The following is a 19,995-nucleotide window of genomic DNA, read 5'->3' on the forward strand; positions in this document are numbered from 1 at the left end:
GATAAGTGATATCATGTGAGATTCTCGTGGAAATGCAACATTCATGTTCTCTATTAATGCCAAAAGGGAAGACATCTATGCACTATGCACTATAGCTCGGTGCTATACGCTAAGGCCTTCTATTGGCACTACAACACTTGGTCAAAAACCTGTGGATTGAATCAGATTCAGAAGTAGTTGTGAAGATCTGAAGGAAGAAAATCCATTGCCCATGGATGAAAGTTGTCATCCTTGCAACAACTTGTTGGGTGGAGAATCACACATGCATGAAGAGAACCGAATTCTGCTGTAGAATCCTTACTATTCTAAAAGCGTAAACCACTGAAAGTTCGTCAACCAACTTTTGCCATAATTCCCTACCCCTGTTCTCTTATGTCTTCCTGCTGCATCCAATTTCTTCGGGGCATTTTGGCCATTTCAATTCTTCTTTGGTACATGCAAAAATCCCGCCACTTGTAATCGACATCTCCTTTCTCATGCCACGCGTCCTCAATTGGGTGTCTTTTGTGTTTTTCCTAATTTGGTTTCTCCTTCAACCGAACACGCGTCCCACTTTTGCAGTACATGCGGCTGTTTAACAGAAAACCTCTTTTATCTGTGCAGTGCTTGAAACCCAAGCCCCATGTCTCTTCGATGAGAAAAACCCAAGGTATTTCTTTTCTTTCCTTCTTCATGTTTCATTTCTTGATTCTTGGCCATCTTCATCGTTGATTCTTTGTTGCAGTTTTCTGTTTCTTGGGTTCGATGTTGCTTTACGAGTTTGTAGCATTTCTCTGTAATGTTGTTGATATGAGATTTTTTATTTTTTTTGCCAATTGAATTAGGGTTTCTAGGGTTTGGCTTGGATTTTGTGAAGTAGGTTTGGATTTAAACTGGCAACTCTTGGGTGATTTAGTGCATTTTTAAGATTTGGAGTGTCTCTCTTCTTTTTATTGTATTGTTCTTAAAATGATTCCTGCAAAACCCATTTCGCTACTTATAAACCATATTTTTATTATTAGCAAAAAATGCTTTTTAATATCTTATTAGAATTTTTTTCATTTTTTTTTTCTTCTGTTTCGTAGGGCAACTATGAGTGAGGCTGGGGAAAGAACTTGCCCTCTATGTACTGAAGAGATGGACTTCACTGATCAGCAATTGAAGCCATGCAAATGCAGTTATGAAGTTTGGATATCAATTCCTCTTTCCTTGGCATTGAATATTATGTGTTGTTCTTGTTTCTTTAACCTGTCATGTGCTTTGAAGTTTTTTTTTTTTCTTTAACCTGTCATGTTGTTTTTTTCCAATGGCAAACTTCCTATGATAGGAATTTTTCCCACACATCTTTAACATTGAGACTTCTCTCTGTTTGCAATGTTTTTTTGTATTTGGTATTGATTAGTTCATGCTTTATTGACGATTTCCAAATTCATTGGCTAGATTAAAGGAAGGTTTGACTCTTTTCGTGACCTATCTTCACTATCTTCCAGACTATGGCACAGCTTACATTGGATTGAATTTTGATGGAATTGGGGAAATGGTGTCTGCAACTGCTGCTAGCAGAACTGATATGGACAATTATAGATAAGCAAGGTAGCCTATCTATAGCTTTTTGTTTCTAATTTTTTTATTTAGAAAATGCACAATGAGATACTGCATTGATTAATCTTTTCGTTTGCATCAATAATTCTGGATAATGGCTTTGTTTTTGTGGGAAATGGTGAAACAATTTCAGTTTTTTATCTTTTGTCCCAACATTGGTTCTACTGCGTTCTCTTAATTTAACATGTTGGTTTTTTGGTTGTGAAAATGGTGAGTATCACTTTTTAGCAAGAGTGTATTATTATTGTTCTATATATTCGTCTATAAGGGTTTTTGATTTGCAGAAATGGTCTCCCTCTGCATCTCTTATTCAAAAAACAAGCTTCTTTTACTAGATGACCCATCCCCAGTTTCTATCAAGATCCTACACCTCCTAAGTTGGAGTTAAATAAGATCATTTTAGTGGTGTTTTCATTAATTGTGTCTGGCACAATTTGCTTGATATAAAATTTCTCAATATTCTTTCATTAATGCTATAGAGTTCTTTTAATCCATTTATTTTACTCTAAAGCATAGTCATAGCGACATTGTGTAGATCATACTATTTCTTCAGTTATTAACTGTTTTAGAAAGTATTTCTTCAGTTATCGGTGCTGTTTAAATTTCGTGTTTAAACAGCAGACCAATAAATTTCACTTGGAAAAAATATTGGTCAGTTGTTATGTGGAATTACTTTGTCCAATCTACTTCGGTGGTGGATAATAGGAATTATTGGGTGCTTCATGAGCTATGGTTACTTTCGTAGCTTTACGCCTGCTTCCAATGCCTTGCAATTTGAAAGAAGAAATACTAAAAGAGCAGAAAACATAAAATTGAACTCGGACAAGGTTTAAATTCCCTCGAGTTGGATGGAAGACCACACAACCAGTAGATACATATATTGCTGTATATATTTTGGAAGCTAATCTGGAAAAAGTTTCTGACTGCAGCTGCTTTCTCATAAAATCATAAATTTATCCCCAACGATCCACTTCAGGGTCTTTTCCCATTTGAACTCCTTTAAAAATGATGCAGAAATACATATGTTAAAATGTCATTACGGAGGATGACTCATATCCTTAGTATGAGCAATATGTTGATGCTTTTTTCTCTTCTCTCAAACTCTACTAGTGTCAGTGGTAGAAAAATTGACCTCTCAAACTCCATGTGTCTGGGCCACTTTATACAACGAAGGAAGAAGCAGATGGAATTAGAAGTGAATTTAGTCATGTACAGGCTTTATTTTTTCAAGTACCATGTTCCATTAGTACTCTGAAATGATTTTTACTGTTAAACTTCTCTAAATTTGCTGTGTTTTACATATGATGCATACAGTTGCATACCAGCTCAAAAAAAAATTTGGGATGTTGTAGTTCTTTACCTTTCCTCTTTTCAATGAAGCCTAGAACACTAGGTTTTGAAGGATAGGGCATTTTACACCTTTAGTTTGGACAATTTCAGCACCTTGATTATTGTTTCGCCTTTTATTACCGTGTTTGTAATGCCATATGTATTGTTTATGTGCTATAAATGAAGTACCCATTTCTCTTCAACTTTTCTTCTCACTATATTCCTTCGTTTAGAAAGTTTTTTTCATCTTTTACTCAGCTTGAATTCCTTACCAATTGCCATACTTGAGTGCTCATTGTTAAGAATTTTTTTGGTAGGTAAGCTGCGACCTCAAGGTTGAGATACAAAGCCTCAACCATTGAGCTGCAGGCCCAACCCTCATTGTTAAGATTTGTTCAAGAACATTACCACAAAGCACTTGGGTATCATAAGTGCATATGAAAGATCCATTCTAGCTAACCCTCGGTACGAACAACTCGTATAGCAGATTAGCAATCTGTTGCTTTAGTCCACACAACAAAACATCTGCTATTTTATCTGGTTGGAAAATTGGATTTTGCCCAACCCACATTACTTTTAATGCATACATCTGTTTAAGGGATTCTCATATGTTCTCCTATGAATTGCTCAAGTTTTCTCGTGTATTTTGATTCCAATTGATGCTTTCACTCCTACATCTTCATTTGTGCCAAAACCACTGCTATGAGAATTTCCATTCATGCAGTCCTTAGTTTTATATTTTTCCTTATTGGGAGAAATCAGAATCAAGATCAGTGACTTGAGAAAATCTACACTACTCTAACAAAAGGTTGTAAGTTTCGTTTAAATGTTGGCAACCCTCAAAGATGAGGAAACAAAAATAATATATTTTATCTTTCATATGGGTTTTATGACGTAATTGACTTGGAATGCACAACATAGAATTATAAGTCATTTTCAGGTTTAAGTTGTTAAAACTAACAAAATCTTGAGGTGAAAACCCAAGCTGGAGTTTAAGTTGTTTAAATGTCCTTAAATAGGTTATTGTAGTCCTTTGCATAAAGCACGTGGAAAGCATCTTTAATTGAACTTTGGGGGTATGATTTATGTTTCTTCTCTTCTTTTTAATAACTTAGTACAGGTTATTTGCTCGCAATAACTTTAGAGTAACTTCATTCTTTTTTCCTTTTTTGGTTTCATTGATTGTGGGGATTGCTCTCATTGGTGTGGTTTGGAAAAGGCCATTTACCACGACAAAACCTTGTTTTAAATGTTGAGCTTGTCTTTTTAATTCAACTTAGTTTTATTGGGATGAATGAACACTTGAAAACCATCTTTAATGAAGATCTTTTGGTGCAATTTATGTGGTTTCTCTATTTTTCATAGCTCATTGCAGTCCATTGTATGCTAGCAAATGGAATAAATGTTTAATCAATGTTTTTTACCACAACCTTTGCAATTTCTAAATGTTTTAAGAGCTCACTGGATTCCTTTGCATATAAGCAAGCGGAAAGCATCTCTTATCAAGATTTTCAAGGGAAACTTTTGAGGTTTCTTTCCTTTTTGTATCTGCACATCTTTGCATAAGAGCACCTAGAAAGCATGCTTAATCAAGTTTCCGAGGTGTAGTTTCTGTTGTTTTTATTACCTCACTGCATTTGTGGGTTTTGGGGGCATGCTAATAATTATCCAGAGGGATGATATAATCCTTTGTGAAATGATATCTCCACCACTTTTCCAGTATTTTCACCCCTTTTGTTTGTTTTATCCTCCCAAAAGCCCAGAAAAAATTAATTCGATTTTCAACAATTTGCCATCCCCATTATTTAGAATCTTTTTGAAGCACTGCGTTAATTTAGCATTTCCATATTAGAATTAATGAGCTATTCTTATGTGAAATGTCATATTGTGAGAATTAATGAGTTCATGCTACATTTTACATTTATAAATCCTTTACTACTAAAAGGGAAAACCCCTAAATGTTCGTCTGCGTCTTTTGTTAATATTCCATGCCCTTGTTAGACTAAATCTTCCTACAATGTCCAATTTCTTCAGGGCATTTTCGCCATTTCATTCTCTATAATGTTCTTTGCAACATTTCCGCCACTTGTACTTTCCGCAGGCCACTCGTCATCTTCGTGTTGGTTTTTTTCTTGCTTCTTATGTTATTCTAAAAAGCAAAAAACAAAGAAAAGTCGTATGTTTCTTTTCTTTAAATTCCATACCCTTGGTTTGTAAATCTTCCTATTCGGTCCCATTTTCCTGGGCATTTTTGTCATTACGCCCCTCAAGGCAACTGTAATAATCCCGCCACATGTAATCTTTACCTTTCCTTTCCCAGCCACGCGTTTCCATCTGCAGGATTCGTGTCCCTTCCTTTCAGCGGCCCCATAGTTCCAAAACCCTGGCTGGTCTCATTCCTCACAAAAATCGCACGGAGCTGCCATTAAAGAAGATGCAAGGTTCCCCACCTTCGAATTAGTCTCTTTTTGGATAAGGTACTTTTCGATCCTCTTTTTCCCATTTATTCAGTTTCCTTCTTTCTTTTTATATCATCTCTCTTTCAGTTTCTGTTTTTTTTCCTTCGTTTTTTGCACCATTTTTTAATAGCCATCCTTTGCCGATAGACATGTGCAAGATGGTTGATGGGCAGACAAGCCTCATGTATAGAATCATCCTATTGATACTGTTTAGGCATGAGAAACCTCATGCCATTCTCTTTAGGTCGATGCCCAAGGAAGTTCTGATTAGCACGGGTGGATTTCCCATTATTTTTTTGGGTAATTTTTTTAACACCATCTTCCTATTGTTTTTTTGTTTTTTTTTTCTGAGTTTTACATGTTTTGTAAGTTTTTTTTAAAAAAATTCTCTGGGTATTTCTCCCGCTGTCCAGTATTTTTATTTTTTTTAACATTTTCCTCTTTTTTCTTTTCTGGGTTTGTTTTCATGCTTCTCTGCATCTCTATCTTTCCCCCGTTTCTCTTTTGGGGTCATATGCTGTCTTGTCAAACGTCCATTAGATGTGCCACAGCCTAAATAGGTTGTGCCCCAAAAATCATTTCCATAGGTCGATCCTAACCCTCCAATATGAATGTTAGAGGGTTGATCCTAAACCTCTATAGATCGATACAGTAGTGCTGATAACATTTCATCATGAAACTAAATTTCGATTTGCCTGCAATGCTTCTGTGTGCATAAAAAACAGTGGTAAACTTGGTATTCTGTCCCACTTCTTTGCATTAGACAATCTAATATACCATACATGACATGTGTTTTTCATCTTGATAATTAAACCCGCCCTGATAATTATTCTATCTGTTCCGTTTATGGTCCAAGAATTGTGAATTCCCATTATTTCGTTTCAAAAGTAATGGCAGTTCTCACTTTGTTTTTCACTTTTTAATTAGGTTTTTATTTCTATGTAATACTCAGGATGCTATATATACTTATATAGAACAAGGTTTACTATGGCAATTGAAGTTGCTGCTGTGTTACTCAAAATATCGGGTTTTACTTTGGCAATTGAAGATTTTATACCATTTGTGAAACCTTATCCAGTGATGGTTATGAGATTTCTTTCAACTTTGCTGGCCGAAAAGAGAAAGTTGAATAAGCTTTACAACCTATTGCAGTCATAGAGGCATTGGTACGTAACAGTAGGATAAATCCATTTCAAAACTTGCAATGTTACATAGTTTTTCCGCTCCAAATTTAGTATTTGAATTGTGAAATTGAATTTTAGATTCTATTTTCTTGCCATCTTATTCATGTGACAATATCTTTGAATAGAGTAATATGTTCTGATAATAGAGCATGTGTAAGGAAGATAAAGAAACAAATGGTAGCAAATAAGAATTTAGGCCATGTTTGGATTGCAAGAATTTTCTGTAACAGGCAACATAATTTTTTCCCCAAACTTTCATGTTTTTCCATTGATTAGAAAATAAGAAAAAGTAGTTCGAACAAGGTTCAAGTTTTATTTGCAGGGCCCTTTAATTTATAATGTCTTCCCTAAAATTTAAAATTTGCCTCTAAATTATGCAAAAACAAAAAAACAAAAAACCTAGGAAATTTTTTTCCTCGAGAAATGATTTTTCCTACAATGCAAACAAGGTCCAAGTACAGGGCCCAAGTACATGGAAGCTTAACTAGAATCAAAGGCCATTTGTTCAATGATTAAAACCATATATTTGCTAGGCTTTGTTATGATAGGAATGGGCCGTGGACCAAATTTCTTTCCCATTAAAGTATCTTAACCTTTCGATTTGTTGAAATTTTTTCAAAGATTATAGATCGTTGTTCCTTTTTTCTTTTTCTTTTTTACTTTTTAACTGTCCATTTAAGGACCACAAAAGTAGGCTTACTAAAATTGAGGGCCATTTGTTCAATGATTAAAACCATGTATTTGTTAGGCTTTGTTTATGATAACGATGAGCCATGGAACAGAAGTCTTTCCTATTAAACTATCTTAATCTTTTGATTTGTTGAATTTTTTTGTAAAGAAAATAGTTCATTGCTCCCCCTCCCTTTTTTTACTTTTTAACTGTCTATTTAAGGACCACAAAAGTAGACTTAGAATCATCCAATTGGTTGGATTTTAGTGTCTAGCCTATCCATAAAAGGCCCAGCAGGTATATGGTTTTTTCTCTGAAATTTTTACATTCATTGACTTGAACTAAGGTTATATATTGGTTGGTTGTTTATCATTGAAGCTGGATTCTTTTATGAGTTCTATCAAAATAAAATCTCTTTATAAAAGCTCTTCTCAATCCTTTTTCATGAAGTAATGCTTGCTCCAAGAGCGATGAGGCCAGGTGACACCTCTTGAATTTAATTTTCGTGGGTGTTGAAGATAACCATTTGCTTTTTTGACTCAAATTCTACTTTTATCCGATGGAAGATACTATAAATTTTGTATGGGGTCATGGTCTTTGTGCACTGATGGGTATGTGTCTAAGTGATTGGCTTTGATTTAGCCTTTTCATTTTCAAGGGATCAATGTAATTTTTGTGATGTGAAATGATACTTGAGTTTAGTATGCCTCAAGTTGTTATGAATTCCTGAAATTTGTGTTAATGGGTGTGTGGAAATGACTGGTTCTCAGTGATTCTATGCTTGTTTTCCAGCTTATGTATTCTGTATGCATTTAATATTTTTATGGATTGGGTCAATTCGTGGATTTCAAGGGTGTTGAGGATACAACTTCGTGAATTTCAGCTTTTATCTTCGGTGTATGCAATGCGATGAAAGTAAGCAATGCAATTAAATGAGGATATAGTCTAAAATACAATGGGATGTGGTTTTGTCTTAATGTTTTTACTCTTGGCAAATTGTGATGATTGCTTCATGCGCGATTACCTATATATTTTCGAAATTACTAGTTCTGCTCCTATGCTGCCATTTCAATTATGGGAAATACAGCTCCTTTTAGGAAAACTAAAAAAGACAAACAAGAGAGGTTGAAATATATATATATATATATATATTCCTTTGCTTTTCTATGTTCTATTCACACTATCTTCTAGGACTGAGGTCGGAGGCTAAGGATATTGGGCCTCTGAGAAATACAATTTCTTGATCCATAGACTATTTTGCTGTGATTGCAATTTCTTGGGTTGTAAAATTTTGGTGACTTACCTCTATCAATAAAAGAACAATAATCATAAATCATAGAGTAACAATTTTGATTTATGTAACTCAATTTTGCACTTTTTCGTTGTAGAGTTGAAGATTAACTTCCTTTGTATATGCATTCCTCTTTAGAAACATCAAATGGTTTTTGGACTTTTGAAATTCCGGAACAATAGAGATTTTGATCTTTTTTGTTGCTAACTGCATATTGATATGCTATGTCTATTCTTTGTTTACGATGTAGAGCTGAGACAATTTTTCTATATATTCTAGGTGTGCTTGCACTCCATTGTGACCTGTTGGTCACGGGTTCGAGTCACGGAAACAGCCTTTCTGCAAAGTAGGGGTAAGGCTGCGTACATCTAGCCCTCCCCAGACCCCGCAATGGCGGGAGCCTCGTGCACTGAGCCGCACTACTAGATGTGCTTGTAAATTCGGTTTTGAAGAATCCTGCCATGTGCCATTTGTAACACTAACACATTGCTATGCCAATTGGGTGTTCTTTACACATTCACCTTGAATCTTTTCGGTAGGAATTACTTTTGGTAACACCTATAGTTTACCATTTATTCATAGAGGCCATGCATGTATAATGTTAAAAAATTATTCCCATTAAAAAAAAAAGGACAAGGATAAAAGTACTCTCTCTTAAGAGGCGGAGATGGACTTTGTACAGACAATTAGAATTCATGTTGGGAGCTTGAAAAGCAGAGCTGATGATTGTATCATCCTTCTGAGAACCATTTCTTCAAGAATAATACTATTCATCTCTCAAACAATATTACGGTGTACTTGTAGGATGCTTCAGAGGAGTCTACATCATACATCAGAGCTTCTGTCCGTCGGGAATGATGAGAATGGTCCTGTTTAGATAGAAATTTTATATACCAAACGCACTACAATTGCTTCATCCCCCGAGACGTAGCGTACAAGGTCAGATTGCCCATACTTAAACTAGAGATTGTAGTTGAGAAAAGTTCCTTTGATTTATGTCGACTTCTCATCTATAGATGCCCAGTATGCATCATGCTCTATTTCTGAGACTAATACTTCATGCTCTGTTTCTGATACTCTAATGCTTCCTTGTTGCAGATTTGGATTATGTCGCCAAAGACCAAAGATGAACTATGCAATGTAAATATACTTCACACTTACCTTGCATATGAGAAGTCTAACCAAAATTGCATGGTTTTTAAAGGTGGAAAGATTCTATTTCATGGGGGAGGCTCGAGTCATTTGCCCTTTAACTGTTCGAAAGAAAAACTAATTAGATGTTGATGTCGTTTTCGTACTTAAATCAAACCCACCTTATTTAATAATCATACATCCATTCCTTCCCCACATGGATAGTTTTCTTTTGTGTATTTTTATTGCCTTCTTTAAGAATCATTTATCCCCATGTTGTACATTATAATAGATCCCAAACTTTTTGACAAAAAGAATAATCTTGGTCCTAATTTACATGGACAGATGCTCAACTTCACAAACAGCAATTTAAATGAGGGAAGAATGAGTGTTCTATATAAACATAGCAAGAAAAAACTTGACCACAATTTGGGTTAACACAAATCAGGACCTGTTTAACTCTTTTGTTTTCTTGTTGTTATTTATTTACTTTTGTTATTGATGTTGTTTTACAAGAATAAAGAGTCTCTGTAACTTACAAAGTCGAATGAAGCTTCGTCCGAGGGGATTCTACCAGGGCATTGAAAACGCCACTCTCTTTGCTTTTTGGAGAAATAACCAGCAGTTGGATATAATAGTATGATATAATGTTATTTTTATGCACAACTTTCTCATCTCATTGAAATGAAGCTTCTCTGTGCAATCTTTCTCTTTGATGGCACTTAAATTAAAGATTAGTTCTACAGGTTTTGTTTGTTGTAATTAAGTTCTATTGCTATTCTGTGTCAGGCATTCTCTTGATTGAGTATTGGGATTTCTTCTCTTTCCCCTTCTATAGGTTTTGTTTATTGTAATTCAGTTCTATTGTTATTTGGTGTTCGACATTCTCATCATTGAATATTGGGGTTTCTTTCCCCCTAAGTACTTAAGTCACATGAATTAGTTTATATAGTAATTGTTATTTTAATTGCTTAATTAAATGATAATTTCTAGGAAAAAATATTTCTCTTCGTAGGTATACTAAACCACGTAAAATACCTTAGTTGCACGTGCATTTGCACGTGCATTTCTTACTAGTTTCTTTCAAAAGTTGAATGGCCTTGTAAGGAAGAGAATAAGCATACAAGGCCATCTTTTTGGGTATCCGCCAAACCCCGGCTTACCTGTTAAAAAAAAAAACACAACCTGCATGCTCTTTCAAAAAGTTTCGCACATAAGAGTATTGGAATAAGCAGTGCATTGATGAAAGCCCGATGATGCATAAATCCTTCCAATCGACTTGGATAGAGTATCTCTCTCCATGTAAGAAATTGCTTTCAAGACCATATTATAAAACCCGGTTTGGGGTTCTTCTGTTTAATAGCGAGATATCAAAACCCACTTGTGAAATTTTAAATTGGAGTTGCCAGTGATCTGTAATTTTGTGATGAGGGGATGTGAAAAGGACGATGGCATATGAGAAGATGCAATCACTTCGTGACCATATTAATGAACATACGAAGATCTCCCTCTCTCAACCTCTTCACTTATTTATGAAATGAATGTAACAAAATAAGCTGTATTAAAGTGACATAAAAAGTCCATTTCATAGACCTTCAGTGTACGTGGCAACCGAGCCTACTGAATCATTTCCATGTCAAGGGATTTAGGCCGTCTGCAGTCATGGATATACTAGAGGTGGCTGTCCCAAGTAAAAAAAAAAGGCGTGGATAGTATCGGAAAAAATAGTGGGGCCCACATTATAGGGTACTTGGGAGCATGGTTTTAAATTTCAACGAAAATCGAAATTGCCGAAATATAAAAAATTCATTCGAAATTTGGGAAATTTAAGTCGAAATTTTGATAAAATACTAATTTTTATTTCTTTATAGATTTTCGGTCGAAATTTCAGAAATTTGGGAAATTTTGGTCGAAGTTTCGATAAAATACTAATTTTTATTTCTTTACAGAATTTCGGGAAAAAAAAACCCTACATTTTTTGAGCTTCTACCGAATTTCGACCGAAATTTCAGTTTCAGTGAACACCTAAATTATTTCCGAAACCGAAATTTAAAACCATGCTCGGGAGAACAACCATATCCTGGCAAAATTTCGTCCTACTCATTTAATTGAAGCAAATCATGAAAAAGTGAGCTCGGAAGTGGCCTTTGCCAAGATGGCTTAGACATACTCAATATTAGAGAAATTATACGATGAAAGGCCTTATAAACACATAAAGGTGGTAAGTTAAGTACCACCCTTTATATTTGATCCAACGACAACTCCCGTGAGCTGCTGTTGGATCAAATATCAGTGATGGGATGATGGGTATGTGTTTATAGGTGGTCCCTTCATCCTATAAATTCTCCTTCATATAAAATTTTATACACGCGATGTGATGAGTTTTTATATTATGTAAACTGGTGTAGTCCAGTATTTTTCAAAATGTACCGTACGGCTTACACCTCAGGATCATCCAAACTCTTTGATGAGCCCACAACATAAATAGGTTGTGCTGAAAAAGTCATTTTCATAGGACGATCCTATCCCTCCGATCTATAGAGAAACATCAATAGATCAGAGGGTTGGGATCAACCTATGGAAATTATTTTGGGTTTACAACCTATTTCCGTTATGGCCCGTCTAATGGACGGATTGGATCATCCCATGAAAAATACTGGACTATAAAATCTCGACTTGCCAACTTGCCAAGGTTCTCCACGTAAGGGTAAAGACGTAAAGTAAAAGCATTCCTCTTTGATTAAAGTTTTTGAAAAGTTTGTTCTTGCCACGCTCCGAATCTCCCCCATCTAAGAAAAGAAATGGCGCTGCTAAAGAGATAGAAAATAGAGAGAGAGAGAGAGCGATTATTAATGGCGGAAAAACCCCAACCCGTTCGCGTTCTCTACTGCCCTATTTGCAGTCTTCCTCCTGAGTACTGCGAATTCGGTTCCGATTTCGAAAAATGCAAACCCTGGTTAATCGAAAACGCACCTGATCTCTACCCTAATCTCGTTAAAGGTAATCTTTTCCTTTTCTATTCCCTGTAAATCAAAACCCTAATCGCCTCAATTTGAACGAAAGCCTTTGTTTTTTAAACCCTAATCGCCTCTATTTGAACGAATGCGTTTGGTTTTTAAACCCTAATCGCCTCAATTTGAACAAATGCCTTTGGTTTTTATTTTATCTTTTGGATTTTTTTTTTGGTTCTTTCTTATGTTCAGAGGCGAATGAGAAGGAAGCTGCAAAGGGTGCCGATCAGCTTCAATCGCTGGGAATTTCAGGCAGTGATGGCGCCTCTCATTCCAGTAGGTTTCGTTTGTTTTCTTTGCTTGGATTGGTTTTCAAATTCGCATTTTTTTAAAAAAATTTCTTTGTCTATTTTAGCTTCTTACTGGTGAGAGAGGTAAGTCAACTTTCTATACATGGTTCAATCTCGCAACATGCTCTTATCAAACTAGCCGATTATGTAGTTCAAGAGTATTGAGCAGTTTGAACTCTTAGGTTTAGTGTTTTGTTTTTGTCTATCCCTAGTTTTTTGGATCTCCATCACTCATTTGTTCATGTATTCAGAGTTAGGGATGGTGTCTTGTACCCACAAATGTAAAATCTTTCTCTTTATCTAATAAACCAGTAGGGTCCCCTGCCAAACCCCAGCTTACTTACCAAAAAAAAAAACTTTCTATACGTGCATGTAGAGCCATTAAACTCAACTTCCTTAGCATGAAATTGAAGTTACTAACCTTAGATGTCACAAAATGCATTCAGCTAAGGAATTGGTTCATTAAATGCAACTTCATGTAGCTAAAAGGCTAAAAGCTAACAACCATCTTACATGTAACACTAAACTCTCCCTAGAAATTCAAAGAAACCCTCTTAAGTAGGTCCTTCCCAATACTCAAATTGTGGATAGAAATGTCTTGTGGTTATTAAGCGCTCACATCTTTTGTACCCTCATGCATGTTTCTATGGCAAATGGTGTGACTGTTCTTATGATACACAATATGGTGTGTGTTCAGATTTTTGTATTCAAGTGACATATGGCTACTATACTTGCCAACCAATAATCAAATTGTGGATGTAGTAATATCTTCCCCTTTATAATGTACCTACATGGTGCCAAGCCCATCTATTGCTCTTAGCTATTGCTTTCTCTCTTCTTCTTTTTTAATTTTTCTGTCGCAGGTGGTACATCCACATCTAAGCAAGAAGAAGTAAAACGACTCCCTGGTGGGAAGATAAAGAAGAAGGTAACTGCCCAGGCATCCTTAGTTCAACAGAAGATATAAACAATTTCTTTGACATAATAGCCCTCTCATATGATTTTAGAAGACATTTTTTTATCTCTGTCTGAATTCATATTAGCCTCGTACTCTATTATTTATTTATTTTTAAGTTCACACCTCATACTGTCTGCATACGTCAATATGTTTGTAGTTGGATAAATCATTAGCTGGGGCAATTAATGGTCATTTCACGTTATAGATTGCAATCAATCGAGGAGAATGTATTTATGATTCTGTTTTTTATTTTCTTATCACCACTCCACATACTGTCTCCTAAGTGTTATTTTTTTCCTTTTGTATTCTTAATCCTGTGCCAACACCTTTCTAAATGTAAAATTCCATCCAGCAATTGCTCTATAACTAAACCAATGAAGTTATTTGTTAAATTCTAAGAGTGCATCTATTACGCTTTCACGCATTCTAAATAATATTCTCTAGTAGGAATCAAGGACCTAAAAATGCTTCCCTCAATGAAGAGCCGATGCTCCATTGAAAGCATAGGCTGATAATTTTTTTTTGATAATCCCGGACTGCGTGGAATTCGAGGTGTCCTCAGGGATTATGTGGGCATGACATGATTAGCTTTCTCTAGTCCTTAGAGGTCAAAGACTCAAGCAAGGCTGATGTTTTAGCATTGCTCTAACGATTAAAGTTATTGTCATCCACAGTTTTCAGCCCTCTATTTATGGCAGGTCACATCTAGTTCATAATCAGGTGGATATCTAAAGGTAGTAGGTTTCTCTGGAGATTTTCCGATTAATAAGGGTTTATAGATATGTTCCTCTGCAGATGTATCACTTCGGCATGCATTAAGGGAGGTTAGCGAGGTAGTGGATGCTTCAAGCTAAGGAAGCGTAGGGTAGAAGGAATTAATCCCTCCAGTATGCTGATGACACTATAGTTCTTTTCTCTACTTTCAAATCGCAGGAAATTATCATAAACATCCTCATAGCTTTTATTAAAGAGCCAATGAGGCTGAAGATGAATGAAGACAAATCTCTAGTTTGTGGGGTCAACACAAAGGAGCAGATGGTTTCCTCCATAGATGAGGTTATTGGGTTTGGGATCTCCAGTCTACCCATTAAGTATCTTGGCCTTCCATTAAAAGATGGTGTCCGTAATCCCCATAACATGGCACCCTGTGTTCGAGTGGATATAGTCAAAATTGGAGAGTTGGCGAGGGAAGTGCCTCTCTCCCCCAAGCAGACTTACATTATTAAAAGCATCCTTGGTCACTGTCCCAACATTTTTTCTTTTCCCTATCCATGTTTAGGATTCCCCTTCAAGTGGCTGATCTCATTGAGTGGATTCTTATTTTTTTTGTGTGGAATGACATCCCTCTCATTAAGAAAGTTCACTTAATCAATTGGAAAGTAGACCTTGCTTGGGAAATGGTAATTGAGATTCAAAGTGGGAAACATGCTTTATGGAGGAAACTGATCAAAAGCAAATATGGGGTAGGTAGGGGACGCGGGGGAATCAACAGATTAGGTACAGATCATGGCTCAAGAGCATGGGCATCTATTTATCAAGTCAAAGATGAGTTTATTGAAGGGATTAGATTCATGGTGTGAAATGCGGAGAGTATCCAATTTTGGGGGGATGTTTATCTAGGTAGAGTCTCTCTATGCAATAAATTCCTCAGCTTTATCTTTCAAAAATAAAAAATAAAAAAATCTTGAGCGTCTATATGTTGACAAATAAGAAAAATGTAAAGCTAAAGGAATGCTATGAGAGATTTTTTAGAGAGAGAGAGAGAGAGAGAGAGAGAGAGAGAGAGAGAGAGAGAGAGAGAGAGAGAGAGCTTATCACAAGTGAATTTTACAGAAACATAAAAGATGAGAGCTTGATTGTGTTAGTGAGACCGTTCAAAAAAAGAAAAAAAGAAAAGAAAAGAAAAAAGTGTCAAGACTTTTGACAGTCCCACCTTGGGTTCAGAAAGAATATGTCAACTGTCTATTCATTCACACATTTGGACCCCAGGTTCAGGAAGAATCTGTGTAACCTATTTTCACCATTCTTTCTTGCTCCAACTGATTAATTCGTTGTTTATTCTGCTATTAATTGTCGGGGCCGCTTGAATAGCCTTGGTCTCTTACTATCATTGAGTGCATCACTTGGGCAGTCTGGATCATAGTTAGTGTGAAATGGATTCTTTTAAATGGGCGCCGAACCCGTGTCAGACAATACTTCCAGATTTTTTTACTTATTTTTTAAATACTACTGCAATAAATTTGCAGTTGTCAAATGTTTTGAGTTTTATCTATTCCAATAAAAAATAAAGCATTATATTTATTTAACCTACTAAAATTCCAAATATATTATCTGTTATAACCAGACTATCATGTAAAAGAATTAAAATTAGAATTAATTAAAATATTGGTGACACTCAATACCCGTATCCATTTTCCAGGTTATCCGAATCCGACACTCAGTACCGGTGTCAAATTCTGACACTCAATACCCGTATCCATGCAAGATAGCTGTGTGCCCTCACAAATGCCTAAAGTCTCTGCATTTCCCAGCCCCGTTCTGTGCATCTGGGTAACTAGCAACTACTATAACATATGTTATGAAAATGAGATGCTTCCTGCGTCTATTTCTTGCACTGTTTCTTGCATTTGGTTCTCGGTCTGGCTACTATGTTCTTGATTAACAGCATTTTTAACATCAACAGCTCAAAAAAAAAAAAAAAAAAAAAAACCCATACACGGATGTTTACGAATAGTGATTTTTTAGCATTGCAGTTCTTAAAGGGTTTAGAATTCCGTAAATGTATTCTTTATAATGATGATTCATCTCTCTAGGGTGTTGAAATAGTTCTTTATTCTTTATGTTAGCAGTTGTTAAATGCCTTGTGAGATATGTGAAATCTGTTCCATATTTAGCTCTGTTGAATTAGACTTTTTTTTTTGGGCTAGGTAAGCTGGGATCAAACCTGCAACCTCAAGGATGAGGTACAAAGCCTCAACCATTGACCCACAGGCCCAACCCCAAGTTGAATTAGACTTTGTTGTTTTTTGAAGGGCAAATTATACTTACTAAAACAAAAACCAATCCTAAAGAAAGAAAACTCAGCTGCATTGATTGTCTTTACATTTTTATCACAATAGACTTCAGAACATTGATTGTAACTGATTTTCACCATTCTTTCTCTCTCCAAATGATTAATTGGTTGTTTATTCTGCTATTGATTGTCATGGCCGCTTGAATAGCATTGGTCTCTTATTATCATCGAGTGCATCACCCGGGTAGATCATAGTAACTGTGAAAACTTTGTGACCTCACAAGTACCTAAAGTCTCCCCATTTCCCAGCCCGGTTTTGTGCATCCGGGTAACTAGCAACTATTATAACATATGTAATGAAAAATGAGATGCTTCCTGTATCCATTTCTTGCACTGTTTCATGCATTTGGCTTTGGGTCTGACTACTATGTTCTGGATTTACAGAATTTTTCCCATGAACAGCCGATAAATTCATGTTCACGAATAATGATTTTTTAGTATTGCTGTTCTCAAAAGGTTTAGAATTCACTAAGTGTATTCTTTACAACGTGGAGTCATCTGTCCTAGGTGTAGGAATAGTTCTCTATGCTTAATGGAATACTATCTAATTACTTATGTGAATCTAGGCACTAATTTCAACATGAAATTATGAGGCTTATGTATCCCGATGATGACCTATTCTCTCGGATGACATTGATCTTTCCTTTGTTGTTGTTAGCTTCAGAAATGTTGAATGTTCTTTGTTTTGCTTCTTTCTTCTACGTATGTTATTAATACCTCTGGTATTCATATTCAACTTAGTAATGTTTTTAAATTTATTTTTTGAATGGCATTCAACTTAGTAATGTTCCATCAATTTGGTGCTGATTAACAATTTCCTCTGTAGGAGAAGAAAGAAGTTATAATTGAAAAGGTTACTCGAAATAAGCGCAAATGTGTCACTATTGTGAAAGGCCTGGAACTCTTTGGTGAGCAATGCATAATGTGACTCTGTTTCTCCTTTGCTCATTCAAAAGTTATTCCAGATGATGCTAATGTTTTTTGTACTTCTGAATTCAATTTTTAACTCCGTATTATGTGCAATAATGTTTTAGGTGTTAAACTGAGTGATGCTTCAAAGAAGCTCGGGAAAAAGTTTGCAACTGGAGCATCTGTTGTTAAGGTGCACCGGAGTTTGTTGTAATGAAATGAAATGTGTTAGCTGTAAGCATGTCATTTATTATGCATAATATTTTCCTGAACAATTTGTTTAGGGGCCAACTGAGAAGGAGCAAATTGATGTTCAAGGGGACATATCCTATGATATTGTGGAGTTCATTACAGAGAGCTGGCCTGATGTAATTCACTCTAAACCATCTACTTTCTTCTGCATGTCATATAATTAGTTTGACATGTTTCTTTGGGTTGTCGTCTATTTTGATTCATTGTTGTTGGGGTTCATCTGTTGGACATTATGAGTCAGAATTTCATATTAATAAAATGAAATACTCTGGTTACAGCCATATTAATAAAATTTGTTATCTTTTAAAACAGAAATTTTTTTTGTAATACCCCTTATAAAGGATTACTCTTTAAGCCTGGAAGCAGAGGAATTTGGATACCTTTCTGGTAGGGGTGTCAATAGACATGGACGGTATCTGATTAGAATGGACTGGACACTAATTTTAATTTGACGGATCCTATCATTTTATGGATCCATGATTAACCTTTAAGCCTGGAAGCAGAGGAATTTGGATACCTTTCTGGTAGGGGTGTCAATGGACATGGACGGTATCCGATTAGAAAGGACTGGAGACTAATTTTAATTTGACGGATCTATCCTTTTATGGATCCATTTTCAAGATCGGAAAAATTAAAGATCCATATTCGAACAGATATGTCCGAAAAATTACATAAAAGCTCCATGATGTTTTGTATGATTTAGTATATAAACTGTAGACAATTTTAATAACCTTTTATAACTGTCTGGTATAAATTACAAGGGCATTCTAGTATGTTTAATAGCACATATGTTAATATTCACGTATTGTACTGGGTAGTAACATACGTTGCTTAGTTTTGTAATTATAGTAAAATAGTTTTTTATTTTGCTTTTGGATTCTGGATGGTTAAACATGGGGCGTAGGATCCGAGTATTTCTCTGATTAGTATCTTAGTGGATCGTTACCAGGACATGATTGGATTCGTTCCGAAGCTGGCCTGTTGACTCTCCCTACTTTTTGGTATTGTTTAAGAACCAAAAAGACATGACAAACTTTCTTTGCGTGCGTTGACTGAACAACTAATCAAGCTTTCAGACTCTAACAGTGATTTTATGCCTTGAATCAATATAGGGATTTTACATACATTTGTGGGTTTGTGTGGTTTTGCTTTGGACGTGAGACTAATGACTGTTTTTGTTGCTTCTTGTGTTTCAGGTGCCAGAAACTGCAATTTACTTTATTGAAGATGGGAAAAAAGTTCCAGCAGCTTGATAGGTGGCGTTGCTAAGAAAATATCCATGCCTGGATCTTTTGCCTTGCTAAGAAAATGGGCATTTTGTGTCCTTTACCTCCAGACAGGTGGCATTTTTTTTGCCTAGTTAGCATGCTTTAATTAAACGGGCCACTCTAGATTAATTCCCACATTCCAAAAGGATGAAATCTGTTGTCTTGGGAAGCAATGTTATATGGATTGAATATGTACAGACCTTGTGAGTTTTTAGTTCGTCTAAAGTTTTATAATGCCGTTCAAGGCCTGAGAGGAATCAAATAAAAAGCTAGCTAATTTAAACAATTTTGAAATGTAGGTATATCATCTGTTCTGATGTATTGAAAGGAAAAATTTTCCCTTTACATCCAAGATTATTGTAAACATAGTGTATACTATCGGCTGGCATGCCACGGATATGCCGCTGGGCTTTCTGGGGCAGTCGTTTTTGTTGTAGTTGTCAGTAATTATTGGTAGTCATATTGGAACATTCAACTCTTTCAAAATGGTTTCCCCCCGTTCCAAAGGTCATAGCTGTGAAACAGTTGTGTTTGGTTGCACAGAAGCGGGATGCTAAGGGAATTTGCTTGGCATTTGGGTACCACGCCG

General features: G+C 35.7%; 1 protein-coding gene and 1 long non-coding RNA gene across 12 annotated transcripts; both read left to right on the plus strand.

The window, feature by feature from the left end:
- Nucleotides 1–226: 226 nt before the first annotated feature.
- LOC143847024 (uncharacterized) lies at nucleotides 227–10,470 on the plus strand. Of its 10 annotated transcripts, none has more exons than XR_013234911.1 (8): nucleotides 227–649; nucleotides 1,065–1,572; nucleotides 3,228–3,375; nucleotides 5,231–5,387; nucleotides 5,584–5,669; nucleotides 8,794–9,049; nucleotides 9,319–9,453; nucleotides 9,613–10,154. It is a non-coding gene; the product is annotated as an uncharacterized LOC143847024 (long non-coding RNA). The 10 variants fall into 10 exon arrangements; XR_013234912.1 differs by having other exon boundaries at nucleotides 229–649; nucleotides 5,614–5,669; XR_013234916.1 differs by lacking the exons at nucleotides 5,231–5,387; nucleotides 5,584–5,669 and adding exons at nucleotides 6,448–6,535; nucleotides 10,169–10,470 and having other exon boundaries at nucleotides 233–649; nucleotides 9,613–9,654.
- A 1,896-nt stretch (nucleotides 10,471–12,366) lies between these two features.
- On the plus strand, nucleotides 12,367–19,692 carry LOC143847027 (Translation initiation factor SUI1 family protein). 2 transcript variants are annotated; one of them, XM_077355682.1, is made up of 8 exons: nucleotides 12,367–12,645; nucleotides 12,849–12,932; nucleotides 13,810–13,874; nucleotides 16,832–16,867; nucleotides 17,804–17,885; nucleotides 18,012–18,079; nucleotides 18,171–18,254; nucleotides 19,335–19,692. In XM_077355682.1, exons 1-8 carry the CDS (start codon nucleotides 12,498–12,500, stop codon nucleotides 19,389–19,391), a joined length of 624 nt encoding a protein of 207 aa, XP_077211797.1. In that variant the 5' UTR covers nucleotides 12,367–12,497; the 3' UTR covers nucleotides 19,392–19,692. The 2 variants fall into 2 exon arrangements, with proteins under 2 accessions (XP_077211797.1, XP_077211798.1); XM_077355683.1 differs by lacking the exon at nucleotides 16,832–16,867 and having other exon boundaries at nucleotides 12,375–12,645.
- Nucleotides 19,693–19,995: the final 303 nt, after the last annotated feature.

This window comes from Tasmannia lanceolata, unplaced genomic scaffold, assembly GCF_043159265.1.
Source record: "Tasmannia lanceolata isolate RefF3 unplaced genomic scaffold, GAP_Taslan_0.1 ptg000015l, whole genome shotgun sequence".
In the NCBI taxonomy this organism is placed as follows: Eukaryota; Viridiplantae; Streptophyta; class Magnoliopsida; order Canellales; family Winteraceae; genus Tasmannia; species Tasmannia lanceolata.